This window comes from Typopeltis vanoorti, chromosome 10 (assembly GCF_054136105.1).
Source record: "Typopeltis vanoorti isolate ZY-2024b chromosome 10, IOZ_Tvanoo_1.0, whole genome shotgun sequence".
In the NCBI taxonomy this organism is placed as follows: Eukaryota; Metazoa; Arthropoda; class Arachnida; order Uropygi; family Thelyphonidae; genus Typopeltis; species Typopeltis vanoorti.
In genome coordinates this window covers 31,315,203-31,331,915 of record NC_143558.1, presented here as the reverse complement: position 1 = coordinate 31,331,915, position 16,713 = coordinate 31,315,203, and the positions used below count along the sequence as shown (strand labels likewise).

Genomic DNA, 16,713 nt, shown 5'->3' with positions numbered 1-16,713 from the left:
GAAATGTGGAAAGGCAGCAGGAGTAGATGATATTCGACCTGAAATGCTGAAGTATGGTGGTATAAGAGTATTACAGTGGCTGCACTGCATAGTTCAGAAAGCCTGGACAGAGGGACGAATTCCCGATGATTGGAGTAGAGCTCTCATAGTACCCATATATACAAAGGGAAATAAAACTGAATGTGAGAATTACAGAGGTATTTCTCTACTGAGTGTTCCTGGCAAGATCTATGCAAGTATACTTGAGAAACGGTTGAGAAGAATTGTGGAAGAAAAGCTTGGTGAAGAACAAGCTGGATTCAGGCCAAATAGAGGCTGTCAGGATCAGATCTTCACTTTACGACAAATAGTCGAGAAAGCATGGGAATATAACAAAGATCTGTATTTAAGTTTTGTCGATCTGGAAAAGGCATATGACAAGGTGCCAAGAGAGAAGCTATTCAATATGCTGCAGTTATATGGTGTGAATGGGGCATTATACCAAGCAATACTTAGTCTTTATTTGAGTTGTAAGTCAGCAGTCAGAATTGAAGGAAGTACAGGAAGATGGTTTAATGTTAAATCTGGTGTGAGACAAGGATGTACATTATCCCCTCTGTTATTCATTATCTATATGGATCACATTATGAAGGAAAGTGGTATTAAACATGATATCAAAATTGGAGATGTTAATGTCAGCTCTTTGCTTTATGCAGATGATGTTATACTTCTAAATAAATCTGCTACAAGTCTGCAAGATTCTCTGACTAAATTGAATAGCTGTTGTAATAGATATGGTATGAAGGTCAGCAATAAAAAGACAAAGACAATGAAAATAGGCAGAATCATTGAAAATGTCAACTGTGTTGTGAATGGAGAACCTGTGGAACAAGTAAAACATTTCAGCTATTTAGGCACGATTTTTACTGAAGATGGTAAATTAAATATAGAAATAGACAACAGAATCAGCAAAGCTGGTATGGTGGGAAGTCAATTGAATAAATTCATATGGAATAAGAGAGAAATTAGTCGGAACACTAAATTAGCTGTATACAAGACAGTGTTCAAACCAGTTTTAACTTATGGATCTGAGAGCTGGGTCAGAAGTAAAACACTTGACCAAAGACTAGAGACCACAGATATGAGAGTCCTGAGAAAGATTATAGGCGTGAACAGATGGCAACAATGGCAATATCATATTAAAAACGAGGATATTAGGAAAGAACTTGACATTGTCAGCATCCAGGAATGCGTTAGCAGAGCTAATCTCAGGTGGTATGGTCACTTAAATAGAATGGGCGAGGAAAGATTAGCAAAACAAGTGTTCTCTGCCAGGGTGGCAGCAAAACGACCCAGAGGAAGGCCAAGATATAGGTGGATTGATACGATACAAAGTGCTTTAGACGATAGAAATATAAGATCTGATAATGTTGGAGTCTTGACAAGTAACAGACTGATTTGGAGGAAAATTGTAGATAGGAAATTAATAATGATGTAATTTTTTTCATGTAGTACTATCATATCCTGTACACCCCTTGAGGGTACATGGCAGGAATTTGATGATGATGATGATGATGATATCCTTGTGGAAATATCATGTCAGCAAAATTCTGAGAAACTGCTAAGAGCAACATGAATGAGTAGAATACCAATCACTGGAACACCTCATAAAACACGTAATTCCTATAAACGAGTGATATCAGAATGGGATCTCCTTGATGTTTCTGATGAAAGAGATATGTTTAGAGCTTAAAGATCAAGGAGTAACAGGTGTGAGGCCCATCCTGATACATAGGAATGGTCATCTCATACGACCAGGAACATCATCCTTACTTTTGATACACCTGAGTCTCTGACATCGGTAAAAGCAGGGTATCTCAACTGTCCTGTTAGACTGTATTTCCCTAATCCAATAAGATGCTTTAAGTGTCAGAAATATGAGCATGCCCAAACTGCCTCTCATGGCTCTACCACTTGCATCCAATGTGGTAGTAAAGAGCATGATAACAAATCTTGCTTTGCAAAGAAAGCTAAATAAGTTAACTGTCAGGAAAATCACCCAGCTTACTCCCATGCATGTTAGAAGTGGAAAGATGAAAAAGAAATACAAAAAATTAAAACAGTAAATAATATATCACGATGCAAAAAGGAAGTTACCCACCATTACACATGTTCTGAGATCCTCTTATACTGAGAAGGAACATCAAAGAAAATGTCAACATCTCAAACACGTATGTCTATTCTACCATATGATAATTTCGCCTTAACTGAACTTTAAGATCATGAGTACTTCTTTATTGAGTGCCTCAATTGCATGACCTATGGTCTCACTCCAGAAACATCTCCAAAAATAGTTTCATTCAATGAGAACCCACTTGTCAATAAATTAAACTTGTCAACTGACCCTGACACATCAGATGTATTGAATATTTTAACAGAGGAAGAGATGGACACTGGCCATCCATACTTCCCAAAATCAGTTGATAAATATAAACATGACAAAGGTAAGTCTTCAAATTCTCAAAAACTGGAGAAGTCCACAAAGCTAAACAATAGGGAAAATTTTTACAATTGAACTATCATTGGTTTCAGAATATCGATGAAGAATTTTACTGTAGAAACACAAACCTTTTCTGTTTCTGTCTGCAGGAAACATATTTAAGATCCAATGAGGATCCTACTTTAAGGGATTTCACTGGTATGTAAGTACAGAACTGGAGGTGGTCCTGCTCGCGGAGGAGTAGCTGTCCTAGTGGACAATCATACTTCTTTCCATTGTGTCCAACCTAATACTGCTCTGGAAGCAGTAGCAGTTTGATTATCTGTGAAATTTCTTATTATATTATGTTCAGTTTACCGCCAGGTGCTGAGTTAAATGAAATTGATGTTGTGTGTTCCTGAAGCGTAGTGGATAGAAGGTTGGACTTCTAATCCAAAGGTCGTGGATTCGACTCCTATCAGAGAATAAATTAATTATCGCTGGCCTGGTTGGCCGAATGGTTAGTGTATCTGCTCTCCAGCCAAAAGGCTGCGGGTTCAAATCCCGCCGTGGGCATGGATGTTTGTGATTGTCTATGAAAATACTAGTAGTGGTGATGGGCAGTAAATGGCATTGGTGTAGAAATCATCTACACTGTAGATGATGATTGTAGTTGGAGAATTGGGTGGAGACCAACTTGTAGAGTAAGTGCCCTTCCTCGATGAGTCTTTAGACTCCCTGGAGGTGTTACATAATTTCATTGGTTGGCTGAGTGGAGAGAGTGTCCGCTTTCCAGCCAAAAGGCTGTGGATTTGAATCCCGCCATGGGCATGGATGTTTGTGATTGTCTGTGGAAACACCAGTGGTGGTCGATAGATGCCGTTGGTGTAGTTGCGGTCAGTTGGCGATTGAATGGTGGAGACGGAGTTGTAGAGCAGGTGCCCTCTCTCGATGAGTCCTTGGACTCCCTGGAGGTGTCAAATAATAATAATAATAACCATATCTTGCAACTACTTGAACCCATACTTATGGGTAATTTTAATGGGCACAAGATTCTGCAGGGTAGTGCCAACACAAATGGATGAGGTTGAATCATTGAACAAATCCTTGACAATAACAACCTCACCCTTTTGAATAATAGACTGAATACTTTCTTCTATATGCCTACTCACTCATTTTCTGTAATCAATCTTACAGTCTGCTTGCTCTCCTGTCATTTTTGCACTACTCATGAAATATTGAAGAAAACATCTGCAGAAGTGATTATTTTCCTGTTATTTGCACAATGTCTTCGTATGAACCATGTTCATATGAAGACACTGTGAATTGGTAGAAATTTTTTCTACCAATTCCAAATACAAATCCAAAGCTGGATTTGCCTGTGTATAATCCTGTATATTGTTCCGCAAGGCTTGAGCAATACGATCAGCCACTTGTTAATGAGGAACTAAAAAGAGCTCTTTTATTGTCTCACCGTAGTGCAGTAGGGCCTGATGACATCCATTATGAAATGATGAAACATCTATCATCGTCTTCTATAGCTCTCCTTCTCTTAATATACAACAGAATACTTGCAAAAAATAGTTTCTGGATTCTTGGAATAAGTCAATTGTCATTGCTATTCCAAAACCAGGAAAGGATTCAACATAAGCAAATAATTATCAACCTATTGCTCTGACCAGCTGTCTTTGTAAGATATTAGAAAAAATGGTTAATGCCAGACTTCTCTGGTATTTTGAAAGAAATTATCATCTCTCCAATACTCCAGGAGATTGATGAGGCCAGGGACTTCGGAGTGTTGGTGGATAGGGAGTTGAAGTTTAGGGGGCACATCGCAAAAGTGCCTAAATCAGCTCATCAAATCACTTGGATGCTGAAGAATACTTTGATGAGCAGAGATAAGCAAGTTATTGTTCCTCTGTATCGAGCCTTGATAAGACCCCATCTTGAGTACTATGTCCAGATACAGTACTATGTCTCAACCTCCTCCCCATCTTCTTGATGGGGAGGAGGTTGAGAGGATCCAGAGGCAAGTGACCAAGATGATAGCAGGTCTATGGACTGAACCTTATGAAAACAGGTTGAAGATTTGTGGGTTGCAGAAATTGGTTGATAGGCAGAAAAGGGGAGATATGATTAAGAGATTCAAATTGCTGAAGGGTTTCTATAGGATTAATTCAGAGGATATTTTTGAGAACAGGACTGGTGGTGGGAGAACTAGGGGACATCTATGGAAGCTGGGCAAGAGTGTGGTTAGCAAGGGTGTTAGAGCTGGCTTCTTTACTTTTAGAGTGGTGAATGAATGGAATAAGCTGCCAGAGTCTGTTGTGGGTGCTATGACAGTGAATGTGTTCAAGGCAAAGTAGGATAGATACTGTGTGAGTGTCGAATAGTTGTGATGGACATGATGTTTAGGGCCTCCCTCGATGAGTCTAAGGACTCCTTGGAGTCGCCTGTAATAATAATAATATTCTTGGTGGATTGCCAGCACTTCACACAACAGAGGAATGAAATTTTTAGCCAAGCCATATACACTCAGGGAGATACTATCAGACTCAAACAAATGCATGATGTTTTTAACTTTTTGCAAAGAATTAATTTGTATATAAATACTGCATTGCTTAGCTTAATTTTTGTACATACATATTATTTACTAATTTATCTCTAACTATTTATTATTACTTTGTACTGATGTAACCATCACAAGTGCAGTATGAACTTTGCTGTCTTTGTACTAATAAACCATAAATCATCCAACCAACCAACAAGATATTTCAAAGGAGAGAAGGAAGAGATAGGAGGAATAATATCAAAAACAGTATGAAAAATTTCCAAGTCTGAAAATTTTATAAAGATGTGATAAGCAAAGAAATGAGAATTAGCCTTGTTATATATATACATTGCTGGTCTGGTTGGGGAGTGGTTAACATGTCCACTCTCCATCCAAAAGGCTGCAGATTTTGATCTTGCTATGGATGTTTGTGACTGTCTTTGGGTAAGAGATAAATTTCATTGCTGATGTGAAACCACCATCCTTATTATTTGGAGACCTGAAGTGGCTTGGAAAATGTTTGTGTTAAGTCTATAAAGCAAGACTTCCAAACTATGTAAAAAAAAATACATTTTTTTTAGCAGTTTATAAAACGTTCTTAGTTTTTTAAATGTTGATGGTACAAAAGTACCATAGGTTTACAACCTTTTGTGGGTGAGAAACACATTAAAAAAAAAAAAAAAGATATAGTTCAGTGAACTGCATTGCAATTGGCAATTATTCCTAAACAGTGAATAAATTTTAGATATGGTTTACAGACATTATAATAGTTAGGGTGAACTTTTCCTGAATTAATATTTTAATATAGTAATAAAGTAATTTTTTTTTTTTTACTAAATAATTTAAAGAAATTACAACGTCAACTAGGATATACATTAAAATAAATTTTAATATACTTCAATATTTCGGCAACGTCACGTTGCCATTTTCAAGAAACTTAAGAACAAGACACGTGCACGCAGGCACAACAAACAGTAAGTGAGGAAGAAGCAGGAAGCTATTATTTCTCCTAAAGTCCTGATGGTGTCCCCTAGCGGGCAATGTTGGTATTCTTGGGTGATTGGGCTGAAGGTCTTCTGATGTAGGTTTCCCAAATTTGAGGCAGTCTCATGCAGCCAAATTTGTTGAGGTTTGGATTGTTTCTTAGGACTGAAGCTGATTCCATGAAAAGCCTTTCATATTTGTATTTACTACGGTGTATTATCTTCGCTTTCTTCCACCGTATTCTATGGCAGGTATCCAGCACATGGTCAGCAAGACCAGAGTGGCTGTATTGGTGAAACCGGATGTAGTCCTTGTGTTCTGAAATTCTGATATTAGCTGTCCTGCCTGCTTGGCCAAAGTAGGACAGCTTACAGCTGCAAGGGACCTGGTATACACCAGGTAGGTCTGGGGGGGGGGGGTCTTTAGTAGAGCGGATAAGGGATGCCAATTTTTTATATGGCATCCCTTATCCACCCTACTAAAGACTAACCTCTTCCCCCCCTAGACCTACCTGGTGTATACCAGGTCCCTTGTAGCTGTAAGCTGTCCTACTTTGGCCAAACAGGCAGGATAGCAAATATCAGAATTTCAGAACACAAAGACTACATCTGGTTTCACCAATACAGCCACTCTGGTCTTGCCGACCAGGTGCTGGATACCTGCCATAGAATACAGTGGAAGAAAGCCAAGATAACACACCGTAGTAAATACAAATATGAAAGGCTTTTCATGGAATCAGCTTCAGCCCTAAGAAACAATTCAAACTTCAACAAATTTGGCTGCATGACACTGCCTCAAATTTGGGAAACTTACATCAGTAGACCTTCAGCCCAATTGCCCAAGAATACCAACATTGCCCACTAGGAGACACCATCAGGACGTTAGGAAAGTTCTCTCACACTATACTGGCAACACACCTTCACACATAAAAAACTCAGCCCACTTCAAAGCCAGCATAGAAAACCTTACACTCAAACACACTGACATAATGGTCAGTTTTGATGTCTCCTTCTCATTCACAAATGTCCCACTCAAAGAATCCTTAGAGATAATCCAAGCTAAATTTCCTCCCGATATCACAGCCCTATTTCAGTTCACAATGAACTCAGGCTATTTTGTTTGGCAAGGAAAATTCTACAAACAAATAGAGGGGACAGCCATGGGTTCTCCACTTTCCCCACCCTTGGCCAACTTTTGTATGGAGACTTTTGAAGAGAAAGCCTTAAACTCTGCCCCACAAAAACCAACCATTTGGCATCGCTATGTTGATGATGTGTTCGCTATTTGGCCACATGGCTCCGATGCACTCCTCTCTTTCCTAACACACTTAAACAACCAACACCCCAGAATCAAATGCACTCTGGAAGAGGAAAAAAAGAACTGCCTTCCTTTCTTAGATACACTAGTCACCCGCCAGCCTGATGGAACCTTGGTTTTCTCAGTCTATAGAAAAACCCACCCATACTGGCAGATACATTCACCAACAATCCCACCACCCCTCCTCGCAACAATATGGAGTCATTAAGACACTACACAATAGGGCTAAACTTATCTGTTCAAATGACAATGCTCTAACCAAGAACTAAACCACATTCTCAACACTTTCTCAGCCAAGGGCTATCCCCCCCTCCCCAAAAAAAATCCAAAAAATATTGAAACCAGTAAACCACAACCCCCCTCCCCCCCCAAAAAAAATCAAAAAAAAATTGAAACCAGTAAACCACAACCCCCCCCCCCTCCCCTCCCCCCCCACAACAAGAATTACTCTAAATCCATCACCATACCCTATATCCGAGGCACCTTGGAAAAAATTACAAAAATCCTAAAAACAACATGACTTAACTTCTTTACAGACCATATAAAAAATTGCCATCCCTTATCCGCTCTACTAAAGACTAACCCCCCCCCCCCCCAGATCTACCTGGTGTATACCAGGTCCCTTGCAGCTGTAAGCTGTCCTATTTTGGCCAAACAGGCAGGACAGCAAATATCAGAATTTCAGAACACAAGGACTACATTTGGTTTCACCAATACAGCCACTCTGGTCTTGCTGACCATGCGCTGGATACCTGCCATAGAATACGGTGGAAGAAAGCGAAGATAATACACCGTAGTAAATACAGATATGAAAGGCTTTTCATGGAATCGGCTTCAGCCCATTTGAATTTCCTTAAATTATTTAGTAAAAAATGCATAACCAATAAACATAATCATCTAAGCCTTTCCACGAGAATAATAAAGTAATAAATGATATAGAAATAAATTAACTGATATAGTAATAAGTTTTAGAGATTTTACCAGGCATCACTTCTCTGACAATCAGTTGATTTTTTTTTTAATTTCAGTGTGAACTATAGCAGCATTTTAACCTTGTTATTTGAGGAGATTAATCATTTAAAATTAAAAGAGATTATTTTGGAAAATCAGCCATATCAAATGTTATTTTTTAAAAAAGAAAAGACTTTACTGCAAAATAAAAATGCTCAATTTCTTTTACAGCTTTGGCTCTGAAGAAGATTGACTATGAATACAGACCTGTAAATTTAATTAAAGAAGGTGGAGAGCAGGTATGCTTTTAAACAAATGTTATACCATAGAGTTTGTGAAAAATTCACATGCAGGATATAGTTCATTTTAATTATCATTATATCATAGGCTTGCCAGACGTCCCATATATACGGGATTGTCCTGTATTTTATGTTGAATTTTGCTATCTCGTATTTTACTTGTAAGGACAGCCTAATGTCCCATATTTTAATGAAAAGATAAAATTATAAATATTATGTTAAACAATTATAATTTTCAATATTCTTTTCGAATAATCCAACTTAAATTGATTTGTAAGCCATAAAAACCGACAATTTGGGGAAATTAATTGTGTTTACAGTTTATGGCAGCAACAGTCCCTTTCATTGGTCGCTTTTTATTTAGTATAAGCATTTTATTTATAATTCTGTACAGATATATTGCATTTGCTTATTCTCAAATAACATTCACATACTGTACCAGTACCACACCGAACATTGTGCGGTGTGGTATTGGTACAGTATGTGGATGTTATTTCAATAATTATTAAAAAATAATATCTCACTTTTTCGAATGTGTGATATTTGGTTAATACATAAAATATATAATTAAAGGTAAATTAATTTTTTTATTAATTATACAAAGGTAAATTTTGTTTCTTTCCTTAAGCCCTTAACAATTCCAAAACAAAAGTATGCTTTTCACAATGATTATTCGAAAGAATGGAATTTTATTACAAAAGGAAAACATAACGATGAAGTTGAATGCAAAATCTGTGCAATGCAAAATCTTTAGCATTGCACATGGAGGAACAATTGGATATTACACAACATATTAACATTCAGAAACACAAATTGAGCATTTCAAGTTCCAAAAGTATTGATACTTATTTTGTAAAACCAAATACCAGCAATGAAAGAAAAAGTTATTACTGCCGAAATAACTATGGTATTTCATGACATAAAGCATCATCATTCTTTTCATCACCCATGTCCCATATTTGGTTTTCCAAAATCTGGCAACCCTATTATATAATGCTGTATTGTTAGATATTTTCCAATGTACTAGAATTAATATTTTAATACTAGTTCCAGTGGACAGTTTTCTTTGAAAACCAGCCTGTTATCTGTTGAGTCTCTGACTTGATTAGTTTTTTCTGTTCTTTAAATGATTCCTAACTGTATCAGTACATGTATATCTTGGTGTTTTCCTTGGTCTTTCTTATTATTCTTCTTTCTGCCATTTATGCTTCAAACACTTGCTTTGCTAATTCATTGTATTTTTATTGCATATTTATTCAAGTAAAATATTACATTTCCTTAATGGGAGAAGTAGACCCAACCCTCCCGAAATGGGAGAGGCATTCACCCAGCAGTGGGGAAGTTACAGGCTGTTTTCATTCATTTAGTATATATATTTGTATTATAAATATTGATAATATACGAGGGTGGTTTGAAAAGTTCTCGGACTTAGATGGCAACACTATCAGCAAGATTTTTTTTTTTCTAAGTTGGTACATCTGTTATAAGCATCCATGTGAAATTGCAAGTAATTCTATCAAGTAGTTTGTTTTATACAGCTGTCTGAAGCAAAAGTGTTGTCTGTATCCTTTGAAATGGATAAAATTGAGTATCGTGCAATTATAAAATTCTTTGTAAAAGAAGGTTTAACTCCAAAAGAAATTCATTCGAAGTTCATAAAAGTTTACGGGCACTCTTCTCCTTTGTTTTCGACAATTAAGAAATGGGCTGCCGAGTTTAAACGTAGCCGTACCAGCCTTGAAGATGATCCACGTGAAGGATGTCCAAAAAGTGTAACAACACACAGGAAATCATTGATATCAAGTGCATGATATGGTATTAGATGACCGGCGAGTCAAAGTGCATGAAATTGCTGAGACTATAGGCATTTCAAAAGAACGTGTAGGATAAATATTGCATGAAGAATTGCATATGAAAAAGCTTTGCGCAAGATGGGTGTCACACTTGCTCGCAGATCAAAAACACACTCGCATGAAAATCTCTGAACAGTGCTTGGAGCATTTTAATAAGAATAAAACTGATTCTGTGCATTGATTTATTACTATGGATGAGACTTGGATTCACCATTACACACCAGAATCCAAACAGCAGTCAAAACAGTGGACAAAAGCTGATTGTTGAGCTCCAAAGAAGACAAAGTTGGCCATCAGCAGGAAAGATCATGGCTTTTGGTGTTTTTGGATGCTAAAGGCAATTTGTTTATTAATTATCTTGAAAAGGGTTAAACAATAACCAGGGAATATTATTCTGATCTTTTTAACCAGACTAGACAAAAAAATTTGTGAGAAAAGACCCGGTTTGCAGAAGAAAAAAAAATCATCTTTCATCAGGACAATGCACCTGCCCACAAAGGTGTTTTGGCAATGGGAAAATTAAGGGATCTGCACTATGAATTGTTGGAACATCCACCCTATTCCCCAGATTTTGCTCCCTCTGACTGGCGGGCCGTACATAAGCACTGCGACATTGCAGCATCCCCAAGGAAAAAATGAAAAAATTAAATTTTGTTTGTGTTTATAAATAATAATAATGCTTACAACATTATATAAATGCAATATAACATGTTAAAGGTTACAGCTTATGTTTTGACATTAATTGAATAGTTAATAATTGGAATTGTTCGATTAATGCTTTAGATTACGAAACTAATGTACTGCGATCTGACGCCGATATTCGTTTGCACTTGTCATTGCACGTTACGTCATTTCCACACTGCTCAAATGGCAGTGTATCTTTAATATACTTATGCGCGTTATTTCTGTAAGATATTAAATGTTTAATATTGTTGCATGTTCGTGGTGAACTATTTTTTTGTTAATCTTATTTTATTTTGTTAAAATAACATATAAAAAAAAAAAAAAAATCAGCTAACGCCTTTTTATTCCCGTATATACGGGAGTAGGCGAGGCCATTTAGCCCTATCTAACTTTTGGAGACTTGTATCTATAATAAATAAATAATAAATTATTTATTTATTATAGATACAAGACTGAATTATGACGAGTGTCACTGTTGAAAATATGAAAAGAATTATATTTTTTCATTTGTTTCGTGTAATGATAATTGCAATGTAACGCCAATATTTGTTTGCGCTTGCACGTTACGTCATATGATACACTGCCGTTTGGGCAGTGTATCATATGCTTCCGTGCATTATTTCTGTGAAATATGAAAAGTTTATTATTGGTGCGTGTGCGTTGTGAACTATTTTTTGTAAATCTTATTTTATTTTGTTAAAATAACATATAATTATTTATTTATTATAGATACAAGGCTGAATTATGAAGAGTGTCACTGTTGAAAATATGAAAGGAATTATATTTTTTCAATTATCGTTACATGAAACAAATGCACTGCAATCTAACGCCGATATTCGTTTGCGCTTGTCATTGCTATTGATATGATACTTTTATTATTGGTGTTTGTTCTTGGTGAGGATGAAATATTTTTAATAAAGCAATTTTTAATATGTAAATTTATTTATTAATAAATCCGTTACTGATTAGGGAAAATTTTTTTTTTTTTTTTTTTTTTTTTTTTTTTTTTTTTTTTTTTCTTGTGTATGCAGCACCCCCACTTAAAATTTTCACCAGCCACCACCGCTCTGACTTCTGTCTCTTCCCAAAACTAAAATTCTTCCTCGCTGGTGAGCATTTTTCTTCGAATCAAGAGATCATTGCAGCTGTAGAGGGGTATTTTGCTGATCTTACTGAAAACCACTACAGGGACAGGATAATGGTGCTGGAGCATCACTGGAATAAATGTATTAGTCTTAAGGGATATTATGTTGAAAAATAAAAATAATTTTGAAATTATAAATTCCTTTTTCATTGTTAGGCTGAGAACCTTTCGGATCACCTCATAGTAGTAGTAGTAGTAGTAATAATAATAAGTAGAATTATAAGTAGCACTGCTGGAGATTTGAGTAGACGTTTTACTTGAACAAAGGAATGGGGTTGTAGTTTTAATATCAATAAGTGCAAAGTGTTGCATTTTGTAGTGCAGAAATATAAGGCTGTGTACTATATCGACAGTGCCATATTGCAGGAAGTGGATGAGATTCGAGATTTGGCTGTGATGGTTGACAGTATACTGAAGTTTAGAGGGCATAATTGCTAATGTTGCAAGAGGCTGCACATCATAGTGCTATGATCGAAAAGTTCTCTAATATGTAGAGAAAAGGAAGTGGTTGTGCCACTGTATAAAGCACTGGTTCAACCACACTTGGATTATTGTGCTCAGATCTGGTCACCTGGTTTTCAGTGTGATGTGGAGACATTGAAGAGGGTCCAGAGGCAAGTGACTAAGACAGTATCAGGACTTTGGACTGCTGGCCATGGAGAGAGGCTGAAAAATGTGGATTGCATTCTTGGTTAATGGCAGGAAAAGAGGTGATATGATAGAGACATTTAAGTTAGTGAAAAAGTTTTATCAGATTAATCCAGATGAGATTATAAAAAGAGTTGAAGGCGAGATGGGAAAAACCAAGGTCATCCCTGGACGTTGTGGAGTCATCCATGTAAGAGTGTGGTGAAGAGGGATGTGAGGAGTAGATTTTTTACATGGAGAATTGTCAGTGAATAGAATGTATTATAGTTCGCCCACCGATTAGAGATCCCTTGACACTTCTGCGCATGTCAGAAAAAGGAGAATCCATTCCAATAATAGGGTAATCAATCTGTCTTCTGGGATGAGTTTGTTTATTATTACAGGTCGGAAAATTTAGCTTTTCTTTTACGAACATTGCTGTTTTTAAAGTGTAACTATTTTGCTTGTATAAGAGTTGGAAAAATGTACATAGAGTATTAACAAAATTAAAAAAGGTATAGCATAAAACAAAAATTTAACTAAGTTTATTTTTAAGAAAGTTTTCTAGAAAATAAAAATAATTATACAGAAAAACAGAAATTTTTTTTCAAATGAACTTAGATATTCTAAACTAACAGTTGAGAGAACTGAGACACTTTAATGTCCTAAACCGATTAATTATTTATGACTTGTTGTGACTCCTTTAACAAACCCATGCAAAAAAAATGTTGGAAAAAAATACCATTATCAAATCCTTTTAATCTTCAGAGTCATCTGAATCAGTGTCCGAATCGCCATCACTTTCACTTAAACCAATCACCAAAGGTTCCCATAATTCTTCGATAATTCCGTCTCTGTCCCAATACATATTTTCCAATGAGGTGACATGAGAGCAATATTTTCCCCAGTTTTGAACTGTAATACTTTCAATCGCCTGTTCTGAAAGCTTAAAAAGTTACAACATGTCAATATCCCCAGTTATGTTGCAACGGCGAATGAAACTTTCACTTCTGTCCAAACATACTCAATAGCATTAATATCGCAATAATATGGTGGTTGCCTCAAAGCTAGAAATCCATGCTCTTTGAGCATCGTGTCAAATTTAAATAGTTTAGTTGTGGGCGAGTTTCTTTTGACCAAATTAAGCAATTCAATTTTTCGCATATCTGGGGAATGAGAAATGTTATTTGCAGAGAGCCAATCCATAAGAACTTGCTTCTTATTAGACCAATTTGGAACTTTGTTTAATCGAATAGAGTGATATGAAGCATTATCAATTATAACAACAGCATTTTTAGGAAGGTTTGGAATCAGTATTTCTTCTGCCCACTTTTCGAAGATCGTAGAATTCATTTGCCCATGGTAATCTCTAGTAGTTGAATTGGCTTTGTATAGTAAGTTTGAATTCGATAAAAAAAACCCATTTCTCCACCTGCACACAAAATTATTATGCGCTGTGAGGCATTTCCGGTTTGTAGCACCCACATTCTTCTTTAGCCTGCCAACATTTTCCACAAATTAAATTACTATCAATTCAAGTTTCATCTAGATACACAATTGGTCTTTTCTCCTCCCTGAAACATCTTATTGCTCTCAAATTCAGCGTTCTAGATAAAACAGTGTCACCTCGCTCCATGATAAGTTTTCTTTTATTCTGGGACTTTTTAAAACAAAATCCGATTTCATGAAGCATTTTCCTTAAAGTTTCTCTTTTCCAAAGAAAATTAATTTTTTCTTTAAGCACAGGAATCAATTTCGGAACAGTTGGCACTCTTTTCTTGACCACGTAAAATTTGTGAATAATTTTTCTTATAACGTCTACATCAAAATCATTCAAAGCTACGGTTTCGATGGTATTCATTCTCTGGCGCTTTTTTTTTTGAGGAGATTTAAATTTTGGCTTACCTTCACATTTTGATACCCTACGAATTCTTTTAACAGTCGACCTCGATACGCCCACAATTGCACTTGCACGTTTTATGACTTGAGAAAGGGGACAAGGAGATGGCTTTCTGACGATTCTTTTTCGCAGAATGTCAGCACATTATTCAGTATTCTTTTGCAAGAGCTACTGAAACGTTTAACAACAGAACTTGTTGACTATACTGGATCCATCATACAAATTAATAATAAAAAAAAAATGCAAAAAAGCGACAACAAAAATCAAGCTAGTACTAGTAAGCGACAGACAAGAAAGCATGTGATTTCGCATGTTGGTGACCAATTCATACATCCTTCATTTCTTTCTCCCCTTCAGCTGAATCGATTATTCTTGGCAAAATGACAAGGAGAGACCTACAAACGGTGGGCGAACTATACCAGAATGTGCTGTTAATGCAATTAGTATTAAGGGTTTTAAGATTCTATATGATAAATATGTTGTCAGTCGATTGAACCTCCCACAATGAGTCTGCCAACTCCATGGAGGGTATAATAATCTTCTTCTTCTTCTACAGCTTCTCCCACTTAAGTGGGGTCACTGTTTGTTATGAGTCTCCTCCACACCTTCCTGTCTTGGGCTGTCACCACATCCAAGTTCTTCATCTTCAAGTCCTCTTCTACCAGCTCCCTCCATCTCTTCTTTGGCCGCCCACGCTTCCGCCTTCCTTGCACATCCATCTGCATGACCCTTCTTCCCACATATTTGTACTCCCTCCTCATCACGTGACCAAACCATCTCAACCTTGCCTCCTGTATTTTCGCTCCTAAGTTCGTAACTTTCACTGTTCCCCTGACATAGTCATTTCTCAGACGATCCTTTCTGGTCACACTGCACATCCACCTAAGCATTCTCATTTCTGCTACTTCCATCCTGCTGATGCTATTTTTCCTCAGGGCCACAGTTTCTATAGCATATGTCATAGCTGGCCTCACTACTGTCCTATAAATTTTGCCTTTCAGATTGATCGGCACCCTCTTATCGCATAACACTCCAGCCATCTCCCTCCAGTTCCTCCAACCCGCTTGTATCCTGCATCCCACTTCCTTCTCAGCTCCTCCATCTTCTTCCACTGTTGAACCTAAGTATCTAAAGTCTCTCACCTTCCTGATGACATTTCCTTCCAGCTCCAGATCTGTCTCCTGGCCGCCACCACCCACTGCGCAACACATATACTCTGTCTTACTTCTGCTCAGTCTCATACCTCTCTCTTCCAGTACTTTTCTCCATCTTTCCAGTTTAGTTTCCACTTCTTCTCTTGAATCTACACACAGCAAAATGTCATCTGCATACAACATTGTCCAAGGTGCATCTTCTCTCACCTCCTCTGTTACCACCTCCATCACAATATTAAACAGAAACGGACTTAATGCTGACCCTTGATGCAAGCCAACTGTTACTTGAAAACTTTCTGTCCCAAACAGGTCCGAACACTTGTCTTCACATTTCTGTACATTTCCCGCACCAACCCGACATATTTCTCCGGCACCTTCTTCTCCCTCAGACACCTCCAGACTATTTGCCTTGGCACTCTATCGTATACTTTCTCCAGATCAATAAATACTTGATGTAGCTCCCTTTGTTTCTCTCGATATTTTTCCATCATCTGTCGTAACCCAAAGATAGCATCTGTTGTTGATCTACCAGGCATGAAGCCAAATTGCTCCTTTGCAATCTCCACCTCCTCCCTCAATCTACCATCAAGAACCCTTTTTAGGATCTTCATTGTGTGGGACATCAACTTTATTCCTCTGTAATTTTTACAGTCTTGTGCATCCCCTTTACCCTTGTAGATGGGAACAAGAGTACTCTCCCTCCATTCCTCGGGTATATTTTCCTGTTGGCAAACTTTCATGAACAGGTCCCACAGCAGGTCAATTCCCTCTTTCCCCAGTGCCTTCCATGC

The 16,713-nt window shown here is 37.1% G+C and overlaps 1 protein-coding gene across 1 annotated transcript in view; it reads left to right on the top strand.

The window, feature by feature from the left end:
• LOC150102308 (maleylacetoacetate isomerase-like) overlaps positions 1-16,713 on the top strand; it is a 103,446-nt gene that overhangs the window by 24,868 nt on the left and 61,865 nt on the right. The window contains exon 3 of the mRNA XM_090399622.1: positions 8,493-8,560. Coding sequence (XP_090255748.1) covers positions 8,493-8,560 — 68 coding nt within the window. The remainder of the gene's footprint in view (positions 1-8,492; positions 8,561-16,713) is intronic.